At 40.6% G+C, this 27,876-nt stretch overlaps 1 protein-coding gene across 1 annotated transcript in view; it reads right to left on the reverse strand.

Annotated features, from left to right (window-relative positions):
* Positions 1–18,885, reverse strand: part of KCNU1 (potassium calcium-activated channel subfamily U member 1) — a 124,341-nt gene extending 105,456 nt beyond the window's left edge. The window contains exons 1-5 of the mRNA XM_045821802.1: positions 18,691–18,885; positions 15,613–15,732; positions 3,277–3,338; positions 2,126–2,216; positions 74–185 (exon numbers count right to left, since the gene is read on the reverse strand). Of these exons, the coding sequence (XP_045677758.1) occupies positions 74–185; positions 2,126–2,216; positions 3,277–3,338; positions 15,613–15,732; positions 18,691–18,885 (580 nt within the window). The remainder of the gene's footprint in view (positions 1–73; positions 186–2,125; positions 2,217–3,276; positions 3,339–15,612; positions 15,733–18,690) is intronic.
* Between the last annotated feature and the right edge of the window lie 8,991 nt (positions 18,886–27,876).

The raw sequence follows: 27,876 nt of genomic DNA on the forward strand, positions 1-27,876 counted from the left end.
ATAAAGAATACTTATGAATAAATGTTGAGGCTTTTTTAAAAGAGATTGCTTCTGATTCCCACAATATACTTACCTAGCCAATTACTCTTCAAATAATAAGAAATAAAGGTTGGTGGGATGGTAAAGATGTCTACAATTGAGTTCATCTCCAGCCAGAACTTGATCTTGTCATCAGCTGCCAAAAACTACGAAATAACAATAAAAAGATCCCAAATTCTGTGTGAACACTAGAGCGGCTTTATTTAGACAGATTTCACTCATCAACAGGGTCTTTTATCTGATTCCATTATATGCATATATACATATACACACATACGTATTATATAGCTATGTATACTGTATGTATATATAGTTAAAGATTTTATTTATTTATTTATTTTTAGGGAGAGGGGAAGGGAGAAAGAAAGGGAAATATCAATGTGTGGTTGCCTCTCTAGTGCCCCCTACTGGGGACTCAGCCCGCAACCCAGGCATGTGCCCTGACTGGGAATGGAACCAGCGACCCTTTGGTTCACAGGCCAGTACTCAATCCACTGAGCCACACCAGCCAGGGCTATATTCTATATACTTATATAGATACATCTATATTTAGGTAGGTACAAAGATTATACCTTTAGTAGGTGTTCAATAAACAAATAGGAAACCATTTTACTTCCTGGATCTTACCTCTCACACTTTGACCTTCCCACTGCTCTTAGATCTTTATAATTATATAACTAAAACCCTCTGTTTGTAAGCAATGAGGAAACATGATTTAGCATGGTCTTCAATGCAAAAGGTACAGCTGTCTAGAATTTTAGCTGGATAAGTCCTGTGTTTATGAACTTCCCTATTAAGATTAAGAAAGTAAGCATTTTCAGAAAGGAGAATTTGCTATAAAAAAGATTTTGATGGTCAGTGTAGTCAGATTATGTTCTGAAAGATAGCCATAGAAATACATATTAGATCCGTATGTGGTCTATCCTGAAGGTATCCAGCCACGCAATATGAAACATAGAGACATTTAATGAAGTAGATACAAAATACAGGAAATACTGGACAATGGCACCTCAGTCCACTTCAAAGTACACACCTTGGGACCTCACACAGTTCTCCTAGTCACCATCAGCTGCCCCGTCATATTTTCCTGAATCTCATCAATGGTCTGAAATCTCTTCCCTTTCAGAGGTGATTTTAGTTTTGGGAAAAGCCAGAAGTCACAGGGCATCAAATCTGGGCTGTAGGGGGGCCTGAATCACCTGGTTGATTTGATGTTTTGCCAAGAAAATGCATGAGATGTGATGCATGAGTGGGCACGTTGTCTTGATGAAGCTGCCAATCACCAGTTGCCCATAGCTGTGGCCTTCTGAACCATCTGAATAGTTTCCACTGAGGAATGTTCAATTTTAATGCAAAATACACAGCCATTTTGAATGCTACAGCCACACAGTACACATGCTCACTCAGCAGCCTCTACTGCCCCCACTGACTAATAACAGTGAAGTCATTTGTTCACACATGCACATTCCAGTCCACTCTCCTTGGCTGCCAGGTTATATGAATGTCACACAAACCATTCTTGTTATATTAACAATAGCTGGACTTTTTCCAGACAGACCTCATACGTATAACATATCTAAATTATATGTATATAAACCATGGGATGGATCAATACACAGAAACCTATATCTAGGACGGGTCCTCAATAAATGCCTGTGGAATGAGAGAACTATTTAATATATGAGTATAACAAAAATAAACAAAGATATAGAAGTATTTTATATAGTTACATGGCACATATGTTGTCGGTGAAGCCAGTGACATTTTCAGAGGCTTGTTATTTAGGTTCCGCTAGCTTGTGATTCTTAGTAAAGCTTTCTCAATGGTAGGTGGAAAGCCAATAAGGAGGGCAGTGTGACAGGTCTATACTTTTGTATTGGAATTTTGGGCCTAGGTTACAGCTTCAGATGCAGTAGAGAGAGTCATGTCTCAGTATACATTTATACATTTAACAATGTAGGAAACAGACCCTCTAACTCTGGAGCCTGAAAACACAGGCTGACCTTGTAACCAAGGCACACACAGATCGCTCTGCGCGGTGCCTGTCATGTTTGTCTGTTTACTCCCACTTTTAATGCGTACTTACTCGCAACCCAAAATAGAAAGAAAAGAAAGCATTGAAAGTCAAATCAATAGGGATGGTTTTGTCTTGGTATGAAGAACAGCTTCCCACAGGGCTGCAAAAGAAACAAAGACGGTTTACAAAGATGCACATTTGAAAAGCTGTGCCTACTTAGGACGAAATAAAAAGAACCAATTCAGACACTTCAGTTCATGTCTCCAGGAAATTTCTGTTATCTTGGGAGTAGAGGCATACATGAACAAAACCAGTAGACTGTGCGTGGAGCTGAAAATAGCCAGAAAATTACCTGCTTTCCTTTCACAGAGTTTACTGCATCTACTTCTGTTTTAGCAATAGGGATTCAGAGGCCTGGAAATTATGTGGCTCTTCTTGGTTTGTATGACCATCTACCCAGCCCCCAAATTTAGGTTTTATACCCTTTTGATACACAGCTACTCCAGGGCAAATGAAATGACCCAAGACAAATTAAAAAAAAAAAAAACAAATTTCCTAAAAGATCCATAAGGAATTCACAAACCAAAGACTACTGGTTTCCTGAGGATCTCTAAAGCGGCCTGGTTTTGGTTGGCCCTGCAATTCCAATTTTACCCCAGCTGGAACTCCAAGGTAATTCCCAGAGGTTCAGCCTGGGGCTCAGGTTAGACTGGGTTCGAGCTCGCTTTGGCATGAAAGGAGAAAATGCCTTCAGAGAAGAGTAGACAGCAGCTTGCTCCTTTGTCCCGGGTGACATCTAGCAATTCTTCTTTCTCAAGACTACCCTAAACGGTTTCACACCTCTGAGACATCCTGAAATGACCCCAGAACGTCTGCTTCAATGCTCAAAGAATCCAGAGGCACACAAAGCCCTCCCGAGCGGCCCGCAGCAGCAGACGGCTGCTGGAGGCTTGCAGCCCCGGAGACTAGAGAGTAGATACATGCGCGGCACCCGGGCCCCTAGCAACAACGCAGCACGGCTGGATGCAGACGCAATTCACGCATCTCTGTGGAGTTGCTTTTAGTGCTTCCTGGGGGGCACTGAACACTTATCCTTTTTATGAGCTTGTGTATGTGAGTAGGTTGAAAAGTATATTAACCATTTTTTTCTGACAGAAAATTCCAAACTAGCTGGCAACCTAAGGATATAGCAGACAAAGGTGATTAAGGGTTTTACTTACTCAGAAGAGTTGATGAAATAGATTATAAGAGACCCAATGCTTAGTGCAAAGACAAGGATCACCTGAAAAAAAAAAGCAGAGGACAATGTACACAATCCATTTTATTGACATGACTATAGATGAATAAGCAAATCAAGAAAACTGTTTTTTTCCTTTTATCATGCCTATACATGTATAGCCATTTTTCACAGTTCATTTATGTTAGTATCCATTCATTCATTTTTTTCATTCTTTCTTTCAAGAAAAATTGATTGGACCTCTACTGGGTATTCAATAAAAAAGCATGTACCTGTCCATTCTACTTACCTGATTTTTAACTCTCACACACTTCATAATAGCTTGTTCTTCCTGCTGCCCTTAAAGCTGTCTAATCTCAACAAGTTCTATCACTTATTCATTCATTCACTCATCAAACATTTATTAAGTGTTTATTGTAAGTTCTGTACTTGAGTACATGCTAGGAAATGAGGGCTAGTAGATGTAGACTTTGAAGTTGCATTGCCTGTGATGTTGCAGAACAAACAGCTCGAACTTGTCCATCTATAAGATGGTCTGAATTTTGACAGGAGGGAAAGGGCTAAAGTGAGAAAAAAAAAAGAAAAATGAATGCTTTTAACCCACCAATGTATCTAGTCTGTAAAATGAGCATAGTGTGTAGAACACAATCAGAAATGTATCCATCTAAAACCCTCGATGCACTGGGATGAACTCTTTCGTAGCCCCTTCCACTTTTCAGGTCAACTGTAGGTGAGCGAATGTTCCTCCAGCTAGGTCTAGTGTCCAAGCCATTTGTTTCCTTAGTATGTCCAGTCCAGTATAGTATCAATAATACTAGTAATTAAAATGAATTTTATTTACAATTAAAGCTTTACACTCTTCCAGCTCAGGTATTCCTGGGACAGGTTACCTGTATTGGGAAAGAGGTAAGTTTCTTCTCAGTCAATCCTTTTGGGGGGTTTTAGTCCTAGTTGCTCAGTGACTAGGCTACCTATGGCCTCTGCAGAGTTGTAGGTCATGTGGGGGAGTGAACAGAAAGGCAAGGTCAGAGCTGGAAAGATGGACTCGAATTGCCTTAGATTATGATGCTCCCCAACCGGGGCTCTCTGAGCATGGGCGGTGTTTCATGTTTACTTTCACGGGTTCTGTCATTGCTCTTTGGCAAACCCAATTCAAGTCATTCAGCAGCTGTTTCTGTAGTACGTATCCTGGCCCTGGTGATTGGGATACATCAGTGAACAACTTATGCAAAGGTCCTTGCCTGGATGGAGCTTAAGCCATATGGTACATTAGCGAATACTAGATGTTAGGAAAATAATGGGAAGGGGGCAGGAGTGTGGCCGTCTCGGTGACATTTCATTGCTACGTGTCCTGTCTGTGGTTCCTGTGAACTGGGGGCATCGCTGGAGGCTCACCAGCCTCCTCTCAGTGCGCTTCACAGTCCTGCGTTCTGCCGGAGTCCTCAGACCTCAGGCGCCTCCTGAGTGGGGAGGAGAAGCTGTCACATGGGACTCACATCTGGTCCACGGACCACCTCAAGCATTTTTTGCCCCAACACACACTAGAAGGACAGACCACCTTCTGTGTGGCACCTTCTCTGGCACAGAGCAGCCAGCCAGGCAGCCTCTAATCACAGCTGAGCCAGCTGTCAGTGCACGGTGCCTCCGAAGTTCAAGGGATGCAAATTGAAATCTCTGAGTGGTCTCTCATAAGCCTTTTTCCTTAGGCTTCACGTGACAGGGTATAATCCCACACCTCTGCTACAACAGAAATTGTTTCAAAAGTCCTTTTCCATTTCCGACTTACCCTCATTTACACGTGATTGGGTAATATGCTAAGAGCTTCAACTGGTTTTCTTCTACTGCTTTGTAAGTGGCAGTGTTGCAGCTTACTTAATACATAGGAGTTACTGGCTTCTGTTTTATCGCTTATATTAAGTGTTGAGATATTGTTAAGCTCAGGGGAAATGCTGGGAGTGGATATGTGGAGATTGTGTGTGTGTGTGTGTGTGTGTGTGTGTATCAGCATACTGATAATCATACATAGTTTCCATAAAATCTTTTTTCTTTCCTTTACATATGAATACATTTTTTCTCTCTTACTAAATTTCATAAGTGATTCTTCAAGTATAAATCACACGTTGATAGGCTTCCAGAAAGGTGGTGGCAGACTAATGTTTACAATCCTCCAAATCATCGAAATCCACACAAAAGAAGTAAGAGTTCGTTTCACTGGCGCTGAGAACAATACAAACCTCATGTCACAGAGCTGAAAAACATCACGTAGAAATAACGTGCAGCGAACAGAAAAGTGCGTACCAGCCCAAAAGACGGCAGTGGGACCTAAAAGCTGTGAACACTGTTCAGTGAGTTGGATTGAAATGGGAGAGAATTCTGAGACAACCTCTTGGGTTGCAGGGGCAAAATCTGGAAAAGCCGGCTGTTTGGCAAGGGCAGAAAGCTCTGCACCTGAGGTGTGGACTGAAGATGGAGCCGCAAAGCCGGAGGGGCCCAGCGGAGGCCTTCTGAGGCCAAGCAGTTGCTGAGGAGGAACTTTATAGCTAGCAGCAACACTTTTTTTTTTTTCTCAGAAGCACCTTGGAAAGCAGTCAGAGGAAAACAAACTGAATTATTTGAAACCCCATCCAGAGACAGCCCCGTCTGCACAGTTGCTGGCCACAGCATTCCCCCGCCCCAGGTGTGTCTATGTGGGAAAATGCACTGTAAATTGAGGCTCTGCCTTCCACAGTGGGGTTTAAGTCTCCCCATTTACCCGGCGGACAGTTCTGCGTATCTTCAGAACGCAAGCAGCAGTCGACATGGTTAGCAACGGACACTAAGTGCTTCAGACTTTCACTTACGAATATTAGCAGACAACAGAAAATTGACAGCTATATGGGAAATGTAAGAAAACAGGAGGATCAGGCAGTGAAAAGAGATGAAGTGAACTCCCATGAAAGATTTAACATAGACTATGTAGTTAAACTTTGTAAAATGACAATTATTGTTCCTAGTGAGGTTCTAAAAATCTGTTAAGTAGTATCAGAAAATCTGGAAAGCAAAGAGAGAATATGGGAGTAACACAGATATCATGATGGCAGGAAGCTGCACCCCAACACTGGCTGAGAGATCAACACAAAGAGGTCAGGACTGTCAACATTTACCATCTTACAATGGGTATGCTTTGGGAGTTGAGATTCAGACCTAGGAGGACGGGTCCTGGCTTGACTGGCAATTGTACCTCTGAGGAGACATTGTGAGCCTGGTTCTGGCAGTGGTGAGAAAAAAAATAGTTTTTCAATCGTTTTTTAGGTGCTGACTGCTACAGGAATAAAATACCACTGAACAGATGAGGCTGAAAAATACAGATGCAAAACATGGAAGATGCAGTTCCCTTCCTCTCCCCTGGGTTCCCGGCCTCCTCTTGCACCCCCATCAGCAGAGCCTAACTAGGAACCTAAGGAGCTCACACAAGACACATGTGATTGCTGGTCCTGGCCTCACCCCACAAAGCAGAGGAGAGAGGGTGGGCTGGGAGCGGGGAGACAAGAGCTCAGTATCTAGTTGACCAAGGGGTCCCACCCATAGCCCACAGGCCGCATGCGGCCCAGGATGGCTCTGAATGTTGCCCAACACAAAATTACAAATTTACTTAAACTTTTTTTTTTTGCTCATCAGTTTTTGTTAGTGTTTGTGTATTTAATGTGTGGCCCAAGACGACAACTCATCTTCTAGTGTGGCCCAGAGACGCCAAAACGTTGGACACCCCTGACAGCAGGTCATCTTAAGTCCTAGAAGACACTGAAACATTTACTGAGATTTCAGAAAAAAAGGACTGGAAGCCAAGAATTCGACATTCAACCAAACTGTTGTTCACTTGTGAGAGCAAGATAAAAAGCATGTTTGGATATTCAAGGGTTCAGAGATTATACCCCCCACATTTTCCCTTACAAATAAATATGGAAAGTACCCAAGAAAAAAAATCAGAAAGATAAAAGTGGTGCCTAATGAAAGGTAAAAATAATGCAGGTTTTGACCCTGAAACAAACACTAAGAAAAAGATATTAACAGGTATATAATGCTCAAACACGAAATAGTCATCCAGAAATGAATGTCAGATTAGTTCAATTTCTGGAAGGAGAGAAGGGCTGTGTGAAAGATCTCGTGCAAGGAGAGAATATGGATATAAGAGGTGCAGAGATACACGGAGAAATACAGAATGGAAATTTTGTACTGAATTTGATTTACCTAGTACACCCATGCTGTGTATTAAAAATGGAATTATCCAAGTCAAAGATGCAGGGAAATAAATAAAAGTAACAAAAAGTTACAAATCACAAATGGAAATATCAGCTAATGGTCAATGCTTCTGCACCTTGAATGGTTTACATGTATTATCAGAGCATTTTCCCTACAACACTTTAAAGGAGGTTATTCCCATTATAGGAACAGAACCCAACTGAAGAAAACTCGCTTGCCCACGATGACACAGCAGGAAGTGGAGGAGCCGACGTCTGAGTCCACGTCTCTCAAAAACTACAACCGCCGTGCCATTTCGCCTCTGCAGTAAGACACAGAACCTGGACTGCGGTGGAGCTTAGTTGTGTATCTGAAACCGTTCTCCCTTTTCTCGCTAAGAGACATCTCGTTTGTTTTTTTTAAGCCACTGACGTTAGATATTCTATTATGCAGCAAATTCAATTTCTAAATACTAAAAAGACCAGTAAAGCAGATCACCATAAGGTGAATAACTCTTCTGGTGAATTAACAGGTACATGTACTTGTGAGTCAATAAAAGAATAAAAATCCAGGTACGAGGTATTTATGAGAGACACATTTAAGAGGAAATAAGACAGAAGATCGAAAGAGACCTGGGCAGAGACATCCCAAGGAAGTCTGAATAAAATGGAAGCAATGTTACATACCAATGTTGTATTTTAAAATGTTCCAGCCAAAAAAAAAGGAAAAGAAATAAGCTAAAAAACGCAAATGTGACAAAAATGGATATTTCACGTTGATGAAAGGCACACTCAGTCGAGGAGACCTAATAGGTGTGACAGGTAACATTAGGAACTGATTGATGTTGCATAAAATTTATAATTCATAACCTGTTAGAAATTCAAGATATTTAATAAAAGTATAAAATAATCAATGAAAATTTCTGACATTCCCCTTTCAATCGGTCATCAAATAATTAAGGACATGGAAAGCATATAACACAATGAACAGTTCTTATATATCAAGCTGGCACTACATATATTCTCCCTAAGGTCCATTAAATAGTAATAAAAATGATCACGTACTGGGCAGCAAACAATTTCCCCATACATTCTGTAAACGAGAAATCATAAAGGCAGTGATATTCTTGGTCCATAAATTTTAACAAAGTACAAAAGACGGCCAGCCACTCTATCACGAAGAAAATAAAAGCAGACCACATTAATCTCAATACACCATGAATCAAACAAGAAATTAAAGTTTAAAGCAACATAAAGACGAATTAGATGTTAATAAAAATAAGGACATTACTTGCCGAAGTCTGTGACAAATAGCCAAAGAAGTACTCTGAGGAAAAGAATTTGTGTAAATCAAATTCAGCCGAAGAGGCCAGAAAGGTTAGGCCAGCCCCGCTGACTGGCTGTCCACAAAGACTGCGCATGAGTGGTGAGACCAGCGCTGGGCATGCACAGTACAGTCCTTGGCTTGGGGCGCAGACGCTGGACCAGGGGGAGCCACCAGGCTCTTGAATACAGGGATCCCAGACTGGCAAGAAATGCCAGCTCTTTGCCAGAGCTGATTCATACTTCAGGAAGGCTCAGCTCGTCAAAGCTGCCCCAGCGATGAAAATATGGGTTCTGTGTTTGGAGACCAGGGTCCTCGCAAGAACAGTGTAAGCCACTGCCATGGTGGAAAAAGTAACCTGTGGGTTAAGGAAGTTGCTCTTTTAGGACAAGCTTTACAGGTGGAGCAGCCTATTTACTGCATGTTAATCCTTCTTTCTTAGGGGGCTACAACTCTCTTTTCCTGACCAATCTCCTTGCAGAAGGGAAATATGTCAACTTGGGGATTTCTTCCAATCAACTCAGGGCCTATGCAGTCAACTCTCCCCCAGACTTGGGGTGGACCTTTGCATGGTGGGAGAAGAAACAGATATTGGTGTCAAAGAAGGCTTATTAGAAAATTCTCTTCCTAAACTGGTGGGATTATAAAATTGACTGGATGGGGAAATAAACAAAATAAATGGGAAAAACTGGGTACCAAAATTAAGAATGATAAAAAATATATTAATTATATGTATTTCATGAGACTAATGAAAAATATAAATTTCCAGCAAGGCTAAATGAGACCCAAAGGGAGGGACAGGGCAGGTCATGAGGGGAGAATGGTGTAAATTAGGAGGTGAGGGGGAAAAAGTGGTTTTTTTTTTTCTAACCACAGGTAGAGTGTTAATCTATGGAGCAGTTAAGGAGCCCGTCAAAGTTGCATTCTTTTCTAGTGGCTCTTTTTCTTTGGAAGATGTCCTGTGGCTCTGACAAACAAAGGTGGTTCTGTTATTTATTGTCCACATGTAAACTCTAAGAATGCAAGAGACTTTGTTAACAATTACATCAGGACAACTGGCAAAACCTGGGTTTCTGATCATCCTGTGTCCAGGCTGATTTAGTAATTATTGCCTACCACCTCTGGGAAATAGTAACTGAACGGAGAAATGGGGAAACTGTTATGAAATCTCAAGAGAGATACAAGAAACTAAAAGAACCTAAGTTTTCTGACGTCTGTCTCTAAATAGATTATTTATTTATTTTATATTTCCTTGTTTATACTATTCCAACTGTCCCAATTTTGCCCCCTTTGCCTCCCATCCTCTCAGTCTACCCTCCACTTCTGTGGTAATTAGATTCCACTTATACTTGAGATCACGTGGTATTTGTCTTTCACTGACTGCCTTACTTCACTTAGCACAGTAGTCTGCAGTTCCATCCCTACTGTTGCAAAAGGTAGGAATTCCTTCTTTTTCACTGCTGGGTAGTTTTCCTTTGTGTACATGTACCACAGTTTCTGTATCCACTCATCTGCTGATGGGCACCTAGGCTGTTTCAAAATTTTTGCTATCATAATTTGTGCTGCTGTGAACAAGGGGGTGCATAGATTCTTTTGGTGTTTCGGGATTCTTAGGGTATAGTCCCAGCAGTGGAATTGCTGGGTCAAAAGGCAGTTCCATTTTTAATTTTTTAAGGAAATTCCACACTGTTTTCCACAGTGGCTACACCAGTCTACATTCCCACCAACAGTGCACTAGGGTTCCCTCTGTTCCACATCCTCGCCAGCACTTGTTGTTTGTTGATTTATTAATGGTGGCCATTCTGAGCAGTGTGAGGTGGAACCTCCAGGGAGGACATACAGAGGGCCCATAGACATATGAAAAAATGCTCAATATCACTCGCCATCAGAGAGATACAAATCTAAAATATTTTTAAAATTTCTTCTGGATTGAATTATCATTACAGTTGTTAAGATGAATTTGATTAAACAACAGAACTATATTATAAATTCTGATAATTATAAAAATAAAATCATATAGGAAATTCATCTAAATGAGATGGATTTTTAAATTAATGTATGTATTTCTGGATATTAATTATTGCTCAAATGAGATAGGGTTCAGCATCTTATATATTAACTCATTTGTTCATTGAAAAAACTATCCATAGATAGTATTATTTATCCCCATTTTGTAAGTTATTCATTTTATTGCTATGCATCAAATTCCTCATTTATCAAAAGGAGGTAATGATAGTACATCTCTTTTGTAAGATGGGTTGTAAAACGATGATAGGAGAGGAGGACCATTGTGAAGTATCCTCAGGTAGATACATATTAAGAAATAGCACTTAAGAAAGTTGGAGAACTGATGGTATCTGCTGGCCCTTCAGAAGTCTGTTGCAACAACCTTTACCTCCTTCCTGGGGTGTATTTCAATTTGCAGACACAAGATCAGTGGACTAACCTGAATTCAGATCTAATTTTACCTCCACCGGCTCTATTAATCATTCACTTTACTCTTCTCCACAAAGAACTGCCACAAGGAATAACAAATTTTATCACTTCATAATTTAAATTTTACAGATAGAACTTATGATGGGAGAGGGAGAAGAGTGGCCTTAAGTTACCAAAACAACTAAAGAAAATATATCTGATACAGTGTTGCTAAGAATCTGCGGGTTTGAAGGAAGAAACTCATGGCCGTGGATCGAGAGAAGAGTGAGGAAGAAAGTAATTTCTTACTATGTACCCTTTGATATTTCTTAGATATTTTACCATGCACAATAAAAAGACAAACAATGAAATCATCCAGAAATAATCAGTGTGAATATTGTATTTTCTACCAGTCTTTTCTTTGTTCATATGATAAAGAGCTCCGGACTAAAGCATATCTCATACTATATAACAAAATGAGTTCCTGACACTTGATGGTATATTAAATATTAAATATGAAGTAAGAAAGGAAATGGAATAAAACATAGGTGAAGATACAACATTTCAAGGCAATAGAAAAGGTTGTTTAATTTCATAACATAAACAATGGATGCAAACTGTGAAGAAACTGATCATTTCTAGTATGTTCTATATTTTTCTTTCCATCACATTACAAAAATGAGTAAAACCCAGCAAAATAATTTTTTATTCAGTCAATTTTCCCAGGATCATTTTTGAAATATGCTTTCTCATTTCCAAAGGAATTTTGATGCCCTCTTTGCTCATTTTAGTTGTTCTGTATACTGAGACTGACAACCTTTGTTCTCGCTGAGGGCTTATTTACATATCTACAGGAAGGATCGTGCATTCACAGAAAAGTTTTCTTTCTTTTACGGGAAAGAGTGAAGGCACAATACAAGGACACATAAACTGTGAGATTACCTAAAAAAAAAATAATAGAAGTCAGAGAAGATGGAAAAACAGAATGTGGACATAAAGCGGTGCTTAGAATGACGCTAAAAATAGCTACGTATGCTAAACTGAGCCATAATTTTGGTTCTAAATGGTCTAGCCATCAGAGAAAGGAAGCAACATAGTTAACTGCATAATTAACAATATGCCCCACCCCCTCCAAGGGAACAAACAGACTCTTTAGGACTAGGCCTATATTTAGAACTAAGTGAAAAAGCAAATCTCCCACAGGTAGTAATAAAAACATACCTTGTGATAACTCAAAAAAAAACAACCCATAAAGGTAATTGGTACTTTGCCATGTTCTAATATCTGTAAGGATCTCTAGAAGGTATCCTGTTTTGAAGATAATACTTATTTCCCCTTTGTTTATTGTACTTCTCTCCTTATTTTCCATCTTTTTCCTTTTCTCTGGTTTCATCTTCTTCTCCCCCTGTCCCTTCCCATTCCTTTTCTTCTTCTACTTGGCGGTTGGCCACGAATCCTCCCCCAAAGCATTAGGGTTTTGGTGTAGATACTGTGCCTTCATTGAAAAAAAAAGTGGGTGTTTCTTCCCTCTATTTTCTGTGTTCTGTCACTATTGAATCATCACTGGAGAAATCCAGTCATTGAAGATTTGTTCCACTAGACCTCAGGATCATCTGGGTCTCCCGTAGGAGCCGGGTGAGGAGGGGTGATGGTGGTGATGTTGATATGGGTCTTTGAAAACAAACATCTTTATTTCTTCGGATTTTTGGTCTGTTTAAGTTTCTTTTATGGTCACTTTTGGTCATTTGTATTGTCCTAAGGAACAAATCATCCAGTTTTCAAATTTAATTGCACAAATATCTTTCAAATTTCTTTTTCAAATATATGCACTTATTTTCCCATTTTAATGTGTTATTTCATATGTATTTGCACTTTTTTCTCCTCTTGGTTTAGACTAGCTATTAGTTTCTCTATTTTATTGTTTATTTCCTTTTTTAATATTTCACATGAATTTTATTTTAGTTATTTTTTAATTATTTTATAGTTCAAGTTATTGTTTATTTCAAATAATCAGCTGTTTTATAATTCATTAATTTCTGACTGTATATTTATTCTTCTTAGATTAATGTGTTTTATTTCTCTAACTTTTTGAGATTGATGCTTAATTCATTTACTTAAATTTTTTATTTATCAAAAGGTTTTTACTGTTAAGCATTTAACCCAGGACTGCCCTCAGCTTATACTTTATGTGTAAGTGATATGTGATATTTTCATTATTTTTATGCTTAATATATACCCAAATTATTATTTTGATTTCTCCAAGTCAAGAATTATTCAAGATAGAAAATTTTAAAATTTTAACTGTAAGGTCTTTGTTTTTTGTTCTTTTTTTCTTGGGTTTATTTATTATTTTCCTATTTGTTGCACTCTGTTCAGTTAATGTTGTCTGTCTGTACTTCATGTTTTATAGTTGGGATTTTTTGTGGCTTAATATATGCTGAATTTTTACAAATGGTCCGCAGTCACTTGTAAGTTGAATTTGTTTTCAGCATATGGAGTTCAACCATTTCAATCAGCTCTTTCGCTAAGTTACTCCTGTCTTCTTTATGATTATTATTTTTTCTGTCTATTCAGTCTGTCCTGATATAAGATAACAGAACTAAAAGTTCTTACTACCTTTGCATTTTTAATATTTCTCCTTTATTTCTTGTATTTTTCACTTATTCATTATCTTTAAGCTACATTTTTGATGTAAAGATATTTGTGATGCCATACCTTTGCTGAGGATTGTTACATTGATCATTACAATGGTTGTGTGTTGAATTATGTCCCCCCAAAAATGTGTGTTGAAGTCCTAAATGTAAGTACCTCAGAGAGTGACCTTGTTTAGTCACAGGGTTTTTGCAGATGTATTCACATTAAGAAAAGCTCATAGGATGGCCTCTGATTCCATGGGACTGGTGTTCTCATAAAAAGGGGAGTTGGGTAGATGATGCAACTTCTCTTCTGCCTCATTCCAGTGACCTTTAATGTAATACATGATTTCCAGTACTATCCTCATATGGTCAAACACGGTTAGAAAATTTCAAGAGATCCTAATCAAGAAATCCATGTTACAATCAGAATCACAAAATTCTTCTCTAATAGAGCATTCTGACAGGAACTTTGAAGAAAAAAAAAGATCAAAACCTTAGAAAGAAGAGAAAAGAGAGCACATTCCCAGATGATTCAACATTCCTTGCAGATTCCACTAAAGCAATTTTACTTATGTACTTCCAAATAAGCTTTAAAAATGGATTATTTTGAATTAAAGAACATTAATTAGAAAAGAACAATGTCTTTACCAATTATAAAGAAGAGAAGAAACTCCAGTTCACATGCGTCTGTTTCTGTCACACCACCATCTGATGGCAGTACACCCTCAAATTACAGATTCTGACTTGTAATGTTGCAAATCAAAGTCTGCTACTGACATGACAATCAGTGTACTATTCACTTATAGGGCATCTGGTATTTCCAGACAATGGTATGTAAAGATCTCCATGGCATAATCTCTTCTCTGGAGGGGCTCTCCGTGCACTGGGGAGAAAGGCTTGTGCACAGATCATTTTAATAACGGTGTTCAAGGCCCATAGAGAGCCTTAGAGACTCTTAGCCTAATATAGAGATGGGGTCAGATTTCCACAAGGAGATGACATCTGGGCTGAGTTTTAATACGTCCAAGTTACCCAGATTAAAACACAAAGTAAAATGATAAGTACAGGGGTCCGGCACAAACAAACACCCCTGTTATTACATAAAAATCTTTTATCACAAAATCATAAGCATGTAATTTGGTAACATAACAGTATCCTCACTGCACTCAAGCACACCGTATGACATGTTAGGTGCAATCTTCAAATTGCTGTCCATCTCATGAGAGACAGTCACCTACACTACCAATCACATGGAATGGCGTCACTTCTGCCAGACCCTGTATTATGAAAGGGCAGAAAATGACTAGTTTGTTTAAGGGAGAAAAGAGGCTATTGTATTCAAAGGCCTGGAATACAGCTGTACATTTCAGGGCTGATAATCCACTAAACATCAAAATGTGTTGAACATCTGCTGTATGCCAGACATCCATACGAGAAGAACAAAATGCGTCCAGCCTTTGCCCTAATACAGCTTTTCTTCTGGAGGATAGGCAGACAATATGTATAAAATACAATTCCAAGTAATTATGTTCACTCCAAAGAAAAAACAAGGAAAACAGTGGTTAAAGAGGGTAGACACGGAGATGGCAGTTGGGAGGAAGTGATGTTTCTGATGAGGCCATCGGAGAACATCAGAAACTTACCTGCATGATAAAAGTGCATATACTGACTACCATCATGCCCACGGCTGAAGGCTGCTCGCTAGGTAACAGTGGAAATGTACTTACCAACACTCGCCCCACGAAGGTCTGTGCTGAAAGTAACATTTCTATATGATCCCGAAATTCTCCATGGAGTTGCAGACTTTTCAGATGTTTACTGCCGATGATCTTCGACAAGATTAGTTTCTACAAGCAAGAGAAAGGGACTGAGTGTGAGCTGGACCTCAGAGAAAGGAATCTGTTGGTAAGAGTCCCCTGTTGCAGCATCAGTCAGAAATGGCCCCACGGAGTTAGCCCAGACCCATGGAACCCTATTTCAAGAGATGAATTTTACTGAGTTTGCATTTGACTGGTCTTCTGAACAGCTTTTTACCACTGGATCCAACAGTCTTCCTCATGCCTTTCTCACACACTCTTACTCCCAGGCCCTTCATGGACAGGGTGCAGGACTCAGAGCGGTATGCATGTCTCTGCTCTGGGAACAAGGGTCTTGCCCTTTTCCATCAAGGTATATGGACAAAGAAAAAAGATTACAAATGGATTTTTAGGTAACTACTTAAGTATCTGCTTTTTTTGAGAGAAAAAGAAGAAGGAAAGTTTTAGGAATTTGATGTTGCTTTTAGTTCCTTATCTAGTATCGTATCCTAATAAAGTTATAATTCCTCCTCACATTTGCTAAATGCCCTTACTTATTATATATGACCTGCATAATACTCTTGTAAGGTAGACTTATTATATGTGACCTGTATAACAATCCTGTGATGTAGACTTACTATGATTAAATCCATTTTACATTGATAAGGAAACTGAGGTATGGAGAAATTAAATGACTTGCCCACAGGCAGGCAGTCAGGAAAGAGGGAGTCTAAATTCACCTCCACATCTGTTGCTGGTCTTGATCTACCACCGAGCAAAACACAAGCAAAGTAGGACTGACCACATCATGTTGCCTGTACCCGCTGACTTTTAGAAAAGTTCATGTTAGGTAGGGCCACGGTTTGGAAATGACTTAATTTTTCTACTCACATTTTCCGAGTGGTAGGACAGGAAATCTTTTTTTTTTTAATAATTTATTTATTTATTTTTTAGAGAGGGAAGGGAGGGAGATATAGAGAGAGAGAGAAACGTCAATGTGCGGTTGCTGGGGGTTATGGCCTGCAACCCAGAAATGTACCCTGGCTGGGAATCGAACCTGGGACACTTTGGTTCCCAGCCCGCGCTCAATCCACTGACCTACGCCAGCCAGGAGGAAATCTTAATAAATAACTATTGGGTAGAGTTCATATCTGGATCAATGATTTGCCCTTTCATGCCTATAATTCATCATGTGCATTCCTGAGATGTTTGATAATTGATTTTTTAAAAATATTCAATATGACATTAATATAGAACACTTGTTTGAATTTCATTATAAAATTGGAGGTGCCTTCGGTGGAAAACAAACTGGCCCTAAGATATAATAAAATTATACTTACTAATGTAGTAAACCTTTTTAAAATGGACATTTAAGGAGAAAAATTATGACTCTCCAAATAATTTTTATAAGACAGTACCCAGATTTGTGACATTTTTTACATTAGGCCAACTTTTCCAAGAGCTCAGAGAAAAAATTCAGCATTCTCAATTTGTATCATATAATAGTATAACAAATTATTGAGAAGTCACTCAACTTTCATCGAATTCCTCAAGCTTCAAGAGCAGAATAGTACAGTATTCTGGTTTCTTGGATCTCATTTCTTAACATTTTGTAACCTTTGCTTCCTAATTAAAAGGTAGAACTCTGGACTGAAGGGTAGACAGGAATTACATCCAAAGAAATGAAAAATATAGCAAATATTTATGGACAAACGGGTTCTCACATTTTGGTAACTACATGCAAATGAATGTAATGGAGAAGAAGCTATATAGTTCCTGGAACAGAGGTCTAAGAGGGTTAAATAATTCTGCTGGTTGAATTGTGCATTGAAAACAGGAAAGAAGGCCGACTCACCAACCCACGTGTATACTCTGTCAGTACCCCAGAATTCTTCCCCCAGCTTTTATGTCATTACTTAAAGTCTCTAATCTAGAAATGATTAGTCATAGAGTGAACTTATGTTGCGACAAAATCTGTGAACGTCAATATTGGGTACTTCTCGAATGCAGAAACCTGAGTTCCATATTATGAGATTGCCAATGATCTTAAAAAGTTACCAAGCTATTATAAATTCTGTTATTTTTTGTCAATGTTTAGTATGAAGAGAAATGTTTTAAGCAACCTTGCAGTGTTAATTATATTGTCTAGATGAAATGTGTTCTGTTATGGAAGTTACTATAATCAGAGAAACGAAGTTTAGGAAACAAAATTTAGAAACAGTCCACACAGGGCATAATAAAGCTCTTTCCCTTGGACCACTAGTAGTGGAAAAGCAGTTATGTAGCATTTGAGAGTTTTATTTCAAGTTCTTATGGAATGTCTTATCTGGGTAATATACCAGTATTTTCATCATCATCTGCCAGGTGTCATTCAACACCACTCACCCTTGCTAAACTTGTCTCGGTATGAAAAGGTCTTTGCACTTGAGGCAGGATGTCATGTGTGGGTATGAGTGGGCATCCATGTGATAGGTATGTGTAACTCTGTGTTGTGTTAACATGGTATACAGAAGGCAGTGCACATATGTGAATGCATACCCATCATGAACTATGCATTTATGGAAGCGAGGGTGGTTTTGGTGCTCCTTTTTGCCTCCCTCACAGAACCTAGCACAGCTGTCATTTTAAAATTCAAAATAGAGGTATAAACATGTTTGTGGGCGGGTTTTGTTTTTGTTTTTGTTTTTTGGTTGGTCTTTCTTTTTCTTTAGAAAAGCGATCTCTGTTTCCAGAGCTGACATTCATCAGCAGCCATACAAGATATTTCTTCTCCAAGTCGTGGGAGAGGAGGCCTGGCCCTGGACCTGTGACCTTGGAAGCAGTGGCCTGGGGTCTGATTTCCAGCCTCAAGTGGATCAGCCCCTTCCTAAGGCACCAGATCAGAGCTGCCTCTGTCAGCCTGTAAAAACCGAGTGAAGCCTTAGTCATTTTCTAAACACAAGCACACGATTTCCAAATCAAACCTGCCTCTGATCTTCATACAGTGGGATCCCAAATAAGGAAACTGACCAGGAGGATTCCCGTTCCCTTGATGTTGTGCAGGTTCCTCATGGCCCTCCAGATTTGCCTGAAAAGGAACAGGATGAGAAGTCCACTTAAGAAAGTCCCTAAGGAGGAAATAATAAACGCAGCTTGGATCTCAGTTGTGCAGGATATTTTCCCCAGTTCTTGCTCATTAGCATTTTGTAGCTTGATTTGAAACATCAGGAAACTGAGTTTCAGAATTCTATGATGTCATGATCACGTGGCAATGATTCTAGGAATTCGAGTTCAGTGCATACAGAGTCTTAACACTGGGTGGAATACAATGAGTGTTCTAAGAACATGGGTTGGCTAATCACTGAGGGGATGACTCATACGATGCAAATGAATGAACAGAGGGAGAAAGCTGGGGTCCACAACAGGGGCCTTCAGATGCTGCAAATTCTAGATCTCATTCTGTTACTTTCTCCTTGACCTTCAGGAATCTGCATCCTTTGTGGCCGTGGTCAACAGGCTCTCTGTTTGGTTTGTGCAGTCACACAATGTCAGAATAACTGTTTTTGAATGATATGGCATCCAGCCATCTGTGTGTCAGTGAGTTGGTTCTTCACCTGAGCAAATACCATACTCTCTGTAATCTTCGAAGGACAGATGAGAGAAGAACTTCAAGATTTTAGTTTATCCTTTCAATAAGAAAAGTATGAGATAGAGTACCGGTATCACAGAAGGCAATTCTGCCAAGGTGAACACTGGTCAATTGTTATTTGAACCTGTGACTCTGTTCCTTTTACTTCTTCTTTATTGGACCTTACCCTTTCTTGTGTTTATCTCTGCCCTGTCAGCAAGCCCTCTGGTTCAGCAGCGGTCAAGTTCAGAATGAGAGCGATTTTTTCTCTTTTTTCTGATGTTTTCAAAGGTGTAAGAAATGTCCTACCTTTTGGTGTGTACAAGTGGAAGGAGAAATGTCAGAGCCTGAAGGGGGGTCTAGTGCCCCCCAGTTACTGTGAAGATGACCTGACGTGAGGTGCTGAGACCCAGGAGAAACTTCGTTGTCCTTTGTAGTCTGCCACGGCTCTGCTTTGGGTGGCAGACTAGTTCTAGAAGATTAACACATTTCCCAGAACTGCTGCCATCGTTATAGTTCCTTCCTTTAAGCTCATCTATACTTTCCACAAAATCCTGTCACTAAACTAGCTAACTAGCATGGGGGTGTGTGACAAAGGACTCTGGTCTAGGAGTTCGGAGCCCTGGGTTCCAGCCCCAGTTTTTGTAGTAAGTTGCCATGTGATGTCTAACAAGTCACTTTACTTCTCACGGTCTTCCTTTGTGTTGACAAGGACCCCTACTTAATAGAATTATTGTGAGGATTCAATAAAGTTTTATATTGAAAGACATACAACTCCATATAAGAAGAGTTATTTCAGTTCCTTTTGAATGGCATTGATTACAAAGAAAGGAGGAAGGGAAGGAGGAAGAGAAGAAGGAAGGAAGGAAAAAAAGGAAGGGAAGGAAGGAGGAATTATTTGTTTATATTACACACAGATACACAGACACTATAGCTATTTAGAAAATTAGGTCACAGATGTAAAGTCAATGTTCATTCATGACATTTACTTAGTTTGATTTCACTTAAGTGATGATGGAGCTATCATCATCAAAGAAATTTTCTAATTTTCCTAACTTGCTCTTTAATATTGTCATAGTATTACCAATTCTCTCCAAGATGCTGTGTAGGTGTCTTTTCCTTTTTTCCAGAAATAAACCTATATGAACAAAATAGATTTAATTTAAACAGACAGGTAGTTTGTCCCTGTGATATTCTGTTATTGTTATATAATTAGCTTCTGTGGATAAGTCAAAAGATGTCTGAGTGGTTTCAAAGTCAGTCTCTCCAAATTCATCTTGAACCTGGGGTGTTCTAGCATGGCTTTTGTCACAGGGGACAGTGTGTGACAGAGAAAAGCTGCCATTTGTAACTTGGTAGCAATTCAGAGTTCACAACACAGGAGGCAGACAACCTGGAAGAAGCGTCGCCCTTCACAATAACTAAGAAAGCACTTTCCCTGTACTCAAGAGTTTAAAGAAACACAAAATAATATCTGCTTTGTTGGCTACCAGCAGAATCTTTGTCAAAGGTGTGCACGTGTATGTGTGAATACGTGGTGTGTGTGTGTGTGTGTGTGTGTGTGTGTGTGTGTGTGTTGAGTAATTACTGCATGCCAGGCTCTGGAAGCATAGTGGTCAACAAAGCAAACGTAGTTGACCCGCGGCAGGCCATCCAGGTAACCGAGGAGGACATCTACAATTAGAAACCAGGGGATGTGTTTGGGGGGAAACATGTAGTGGAAGGGGGAACCTGATCAAAGTGAGGAGTCCAGAGGCTAGGCCATGTTTGAAGCTGAGGTCTGAAGCTACCTAGGCCGGGACCCCTGGTGGGCTGCGGAAGCCGGGCACAAGACACTGCCGTCGGACTGAAGGACCACCGTGGGCAAGGGTGGGAAAGACGCGGCACTCCGGTGGGTGGCCAGTGGACAGCTGTGATCCACGAGAGGCCAGCTGTGCACGGAGGGAACCAGACCATCCAAGGCCTTGCGTTCCAGCTTAAGTTGAAAAATACAAACGCACACGTAGGACAAGAGGAGGCACTGGGAGGACTTGAAAGAAGGGAGTTCAATGATGGAGTGCCCGCCGTAGAAGGAGCGCCCTGGCTCCCAGTCGGAGAAGACACTGCGCCAGAGTGAGAGGAGGCGTGTTCGGTGAGTGTGCGGGTGGGTGGGACGAGCGGGCAGCTGCGAGCAAAGGCCCAGGCGTGGGGGCCGCACACCTGCGTGTGGGACGTGAGTGTGAGCGTGTGTCACGGCCGACCCCGCACTCGCAGCGGGAACCTCCGGGTCGTGGTTGGGGTTCTTCTAAAAGCTGGGTCTAAGAACTGAACAACACCATGCTACTGAAAACTTCTTGTTTTTTCAGAAGAATTTTTTAACATGTCAATGACTTGATTAAAAAATTGTTTCGCTTTGTACACATCTCCATGATTTACTTCTGGGCACTCAAATATCCTGGAAAATTATACTTTATAATGAGATTGAACATATGTTTCATTTTAAAAATTTACTTTCTTCAAGAAATGTGCCATACTTGAAAAAGGGTAGAACTTCATCTTTTTTAAGTGTGTGTAACAGCAGTCATGAATGTGCGGATGTGTATTTAGTGCTTCTGGAAGCAGTAAATCATATCGTAATGTTATCTTTTAAGGGCTTATACCCAGCTGCCGCACTTAATGGTATAACCCCACCTTCCTCCGTTTCTATAAGCAGAGGGTCATTTCTTACCCCCGGAGGCCACCCACGCCACCGGCCAAACGCGCTGGCGAGGGCGTGCTGGGCCTCAGCTCCTGCACCTGGCCAGTGACGGAACCGGCTCTGAAGTCAAGAACAAAGATGGTTTTATCCCCAGAGAACCCTCCCACCAGAGCGAAAACACATCACAGTAGCTGTTTCTCGAGTAAACATCTTCTTACTAATTTATTGTATCTATCACTTTGGGAATGTTACCTAAAGCTAATTGCCTCCGTTTCTCAAGGTGTTTACATCAGGTTGTTTTTGTGGCTGAGTCTTTACCTTTCATCTTCTTAATGTTTCATTTTCAGTTTAACCCCTCAAGTTTCATGGAATAGGGCAGATTGTATGTTAACCACTTTTAGAGAGAAGTCACTTTTGAAAGAATATGATTTAGTCCGTATTCTATTTAGATCCATGATCTCCTGAAATTCACCCTTTACAAAAGGCGCTGCACGTTTCTCTTCCCTCTGTTTCTTCAGGATGGATAAACCCCAGCAGGACGATCCACGGAGGCAGGCCCTTTAATCCAATAGAATGTCCGTACTAGTGTGGTGGTTTTGTTTTTAGAAACTGTCAGTTCTGGGGAGACTCATATTAAAAACAATGTAACTATATTTAAAATCCATACAAGCTTGAGTTTTGTTTTTATCTTTTCTTCAAATTTTTTGGTTTAGTTCTAAAATACAAGTCTTTGGATGAGCTTCTTATGCTCCCCAATCTTAATTTTCTCATCAGTATATGAGGAGGCTGGACTGGTATTTGGGCTCCCTACCAGCGTTCACCCACTCTCAATCTCTGCTTGTATCGTCCCAGATTATGTTTCTAACGGATTTTTGAATATGGTATTTCTGATGTATCTGATATTTCCTAGGTGGATTCTTTTGGGGGAAAAAAGGAGGAATCCTTGATTCTGAGTAGCTTTTTTTTTTGAAGGAGTATCATCTTGATAAATTAACCTGAATTTTGTCTCAGATCTCATGGAATTACTTTTCTTCAGCAGAAATATGCTGAACTTGGCCACAGTCTCTGATTCCGTCTCGGAATCCAGAGCCTCTTTACTTTGTGATCTCATCACAAATATGCTCACCGGTTTGCCAGAGAGATTATCACTCCCCTCTCTCTGCCCAGTCTCCCAGTCCTGTTTCTCACTCGTTTGCTTTCTGCAGCAATGAGGAGTTATGGTTCATTCTGGGTATTTGCGAACTGCGGATGTGTGTCCACGTGTATATCGAATACATGAGGATTTTACTTGGGCAAATTGCTAAGTGCAAAGTGAAGAATTTTATAAGCCTCTTTAATTTTCTGATTTGTAATTCTTAATTTTTGCACTAAGTGTTTGGAGGGTGGTCTTCATAAATTTTGGTACAACAAAAAAATGTTAAGATGTGAAACTTCTCTATTTGGCCAGTAGATGGAAGTATTTCATAGGTAATTAACCAGCAGCCAGGTTTTGTTTGATTTGTTTTTTTTGATTTTTTTTTTTTAAGAAGATGGAGGACACCTTCAGAAAAGAAGTAGAGAAGAGAAATAAAAAACAGAAGGTAAGCAAGGAAGAGAGGGACATCCAATTCTATAAAAGAAAGGGCTTCCAAACTCAGTCTCACGAAAAATCCATTTCGTATTCAGTTTCTGTTTATCCTCTGTGACTGCCTCTTTTGAAAGAATAGAAGGATAAATTAAACTGTTGATAACTCTGGAGTTTTTTTCTAATACCTCTATGAATCTTTGAGAGCCCTAAAAGTCTTTTCATGAGAAATGAATAATGCCGTCAGTCTCTTCAGCAGTCAGGCCCGCTGAACATCAAACCAGTGATTTCATCGGAATGCTCAATGCCCACCAGCAAGAGGGGCATGGTGGCTGCCCCAGCCATTGGTTCTGGCCAGAGGTCATCATGCCGTGCCTTTGCCCATCCTCTCTACTACTCCTGCTGGGACTTTCTGGTCCACTATCGAGTCACCCAGCATGTTCCCATCAGCTGGTTGTGTTCTTCATCCGGATGCTATGTGTATGTGTGTGTGTTACCAAAATCCCAATTTCAGTGTACTGTGTGTGTGTGCGTGCGCATGCTTGAGTCTCTGGGTGTCACACCCAACTGGAAGAGGACGTGGAAAAACTGACTTTTCACCAACAGCATCGGAGGTGAACGCCGTCTTTCCTGTGTCAGCTCCCCCTGGATTGGTATGTTCACCCAGACCCTCCTTTTCGAATGCCGCTGTCTCTTTGCAAGTTTGGGGAGGAGAAGACTGGCCTTTAGCTCTATCTTTTGGTTTGGGAATAGCCCAGCAGTTTTTAAATTTTTTCAGGAGAAAAATTCTTGCCCTATAGATACCAGATAATCCAAACAAATGATGTAACGTGCTAGCATGGGGCAAATAAAGTGTTGTGAAATGGGTCAACATCTTCTAAGACACTTGCTCATTCACCCGCTCTGTTGCTTCTTCCATCAAAGGATAACGTTGCCCATTTTATTAGTACTTCTGACATTCTTCAGCGGTATTGTTATTTTAATTGCATTTCTCTAAAAACTGCCTCTATAATCAATGCTCTGGATATAGAGTTTGAATGTAACTGTTGTATTAATACATTTATTTTCTTTTGGGGGGATATCCTCCAAGTCAGGACCTTTTGGAATGTAATATGCAAAAACGATGTGTATTTAGGTATGAGAATTATTGAACATTAAATCTGTTTATCCCTAAGACCTCCTTATTTCTTTTAAAAACAAAGAAACGCAGACTGAGGCACAGGAATGTATTCTTCAGTTTGTGAATGCACAGCTACCTCAACTCCTCCAAATGCACAGTGTTTTAGAGAAAGAAAGGTCAGCCTCTACTGGTGAGTAGTAATGCTAAGCATATTTGGTAAAATCTTTGAGCCTCCTGAGTACTTTAAAGTATCTTTTTCTCTCTCTTCTAACAATCATTAAACTGATGGTGGGAAGGAAAATGTACTTTAGCAGAGAATCAAATCCTCTGTAGCCAGGAGAGACAATGAAAGGAGACAGTGTAGTATTTTGGTGGCAAGATTTTATTTGTTGTTCGTGGAGAAAATCAAACTCCATGGAGTGGCCACTGCTGAGCTTGCAGCCCCCTTCTTCTCCTCATTTACACTGTTTCCTTTTTTTTTATTTTGTTTTTTATTTGTTGATTTTAGAGAGGGGGGGACAGAGAGAGAGAAACATCACTTTGTTGTTCCATTTATTTATGCATTCATTGATTGTTTCTTACATGTGCCTGGGCCAGGGATTGAACCTGCAACCTCAACATATCAGGACCAGCGGAGCTAGCCACCAGGACCTCACTGACACTATTCCTGATCAGTAATGTCAAGCAAAGGCCAGGCTCCCGACTAGCAAGTGTCATTGCAGCTACTCAGCAAAGCAAAGACTGCCCTTTGGAAACTGTGCCACAAGGGAGCGACATTGACTAACTTTTGCCCTAAAAGCTTTTTTTTCTATTTCTGGACCTGGACTACATTCCAAATAAACCCTTCAAAAAAATCATACCTTTGCATGTCCTGCTCAGAGTAGAGGGAAAGAAATGGAATCCCAACCAACAGAGAGATACATCGGCTGCCCCTTTGTCTGCCAGTGCCTTGGCTCCCCTCAGTGAAGTCAGCAGGACAGATGTTTGGGTCTGTGCACACGACTCTCACTAGTTTAGGAGATGGTGACAGGATACCTTTCCACTCTGGATTTTCATATGTCAGAGAGCCGGAACACGTTTGCAGAGTTAACCCTTGCCCTGAAGCAATGTTGTTGGACTGGTGAATTTAATGAGAGAACCAAAAAGACAAATTGTTTCATTGCATCTCCACTCAAAATGTTTTCATTAGCGTGGGGTCTTCTTGGGGCAAAGACCACCTTACAAGAGTGATCTCAATCATTGACAATCAAGATGTACCACACAAGTCAAGAAACAGACAGGAGAATCTTTAAAAAACCTTCCCCAGTTAGTGTGACGATGCCAAACAGAGCACAGAAATCCAGGGGAAATTCAACAGTTTGCTCCCCACAGACAGTGATGCTGTGAGAAAGATGGTCCAGGACTCTCCCAAGGCTTTATGAGCCCCCCAACCTCCTCACCAGCTGGAAAAATAAGCTTCTGGGGTCCCTTTTGATTCTTAGACTCTTCTTTCTAAACCCATGACACATGCTGTCATTCTCCCTCACCCTACCTGTCCTGTATGCTTCTCAGTGCTGGAGTGAGTGGAGATGTTCAGAGTCTAGAACACCTGCCTGGCCAAACAACCCCCAGAAGATCACATCGTTAACCTTCTGTTGGGTGTGGGTCAGGGACCAGCCTGCCCTGCTTCCCTGTTTGCTGAGGGCTTTGGGTTTGACAAACACGCATTTTCATGAAATAAGCTATCTGCCACTTGCACTCTGATAGAAGTCGCCTGCTCCTGGAATAATCATTAGGCAAATGACAGTACGCAACAGCTGGACTTCTCAACTTCAGTACTGCCTGGCTGGATCAAGTAGATGGAATGACATCAACCCACTCACATTGTTTAGAAACTCAGTATTTACAGGGGAGTCACGACCTCTATAGACAGTGGCTCCTCCCCTAGAGAGTCCAGACAGCCTTTGTGGCCAGGAGAAAGTGCCCTCTCTGCCAAGTGATGGCTTTGAGCCCTGGCTTCACTGCTTACCAGATTCGGAAACAATAGAAACCCAACAGCCAGCCTCCTGAGGGATAAAATACCTACGTTGTCTGCCTCAGAGGTTGCATGAGGTTCTAGTGGGGTACTGGGAGGAAAGCACTTTATAAATTTAAGGTATGTTAAGCCCACAGTGGGATAGCATTTTGGGTGCTCAATAGCTGTCATTTACTGAGCATGGAGTTCCATATTAAGCACTTCATGCAGGTTGTCTCACTAAATCATCACAACCGCATGAGAGATAAATTTCTCTACTTTAGAGATGAAAAGTTTGAGGTCTGGAGAAATTCAGCAGCGTGTCCAAGGTCTCTGAGTTAATGACTGATGATTTCAATTCAAAGACCAGTCTACAGTCTGTTCAACTCCAGACTCTGTGTTTTCACTGGTGGGGTTCAGGATGTGTTACCCCAAAGTATGACACCTTGGCATATTAAATGTCTGAAGGAATTTTTTTTTAAATGACAGAAACAAGAAGGTCACCTTGACCTTCTGCTTTTCCCCTTTGCCTTTCCTGGAAATAGGTCCTAAAGCTGCCATGTGAAAGGTACCCTCCCTACTCTGGGTGGCAAGGAGCATTCTAATGACCAGAGGCATGCAGGGAATGTAGGGCCAAGAAGGCTGTATAAAAATATTTGCTAAACTAACCTTTATTTTCCTAGTTACCCCTTTACCATTAACTACCCCTACTCCAAACCCCTTTGTCTTGTCAGTTCTTCACAAATGTATTGTTTCTTTGTCTGAAAGGTATACAATCTTCCTTCTCTGATCACTTCTTCAAGTCTTCATTCTCTTGTGAACCTTCACAAGAGAAGGTTCCCATGAACATGTACAAATTCAGTAAAATTTGTGTTCTTTTTTGTGTTCATTTCGCTTTGTCAGTTTAATTTTCAGACCCAGCCAGGGACCCTAAGAGTGTGGAGGAAAACTTTTTCCTTCTCAACATGACCATTGACCAACATTGTTTTAGGGACTGGTCTGTTGCAAGCCGCTGCCTTTATCTTGGGCAGTGAAACCTTCAGCATCTGAGGCCGCTTCCCTGCAGAGAGGTTAAGCCTCCTTTCTTCTTTCAGGCCAGGTGGTTCAGGACAAGGGGGGGGCTGATGCTAATGAAGGATCTCTAATGGCTTTCTGTGACCACCCTGATTGCTTCCTCTGCTCTGTTTGGAAGCTGGGTTTGGAATCTGTTACCTACTGGGATCTCTGCAATCTG

This window comes from Phyllostomus hastatus, unplaced genomic scaffold (genome assembly GCF_019186645.2).
Source record: "Phyllostomus hastatus isolate PE091 unplaced genomic scaffold, TTU_PhHast_1.1 phas_scaffold_46, whole genome shotgun sequence".
Taxonomy (NCBI): Eukaryota; Metazoa; Chordata; class Mammalia; order Chiroptera; family Phyllostomidae; genus Phyllostomus; species Phyllostomus hastatus.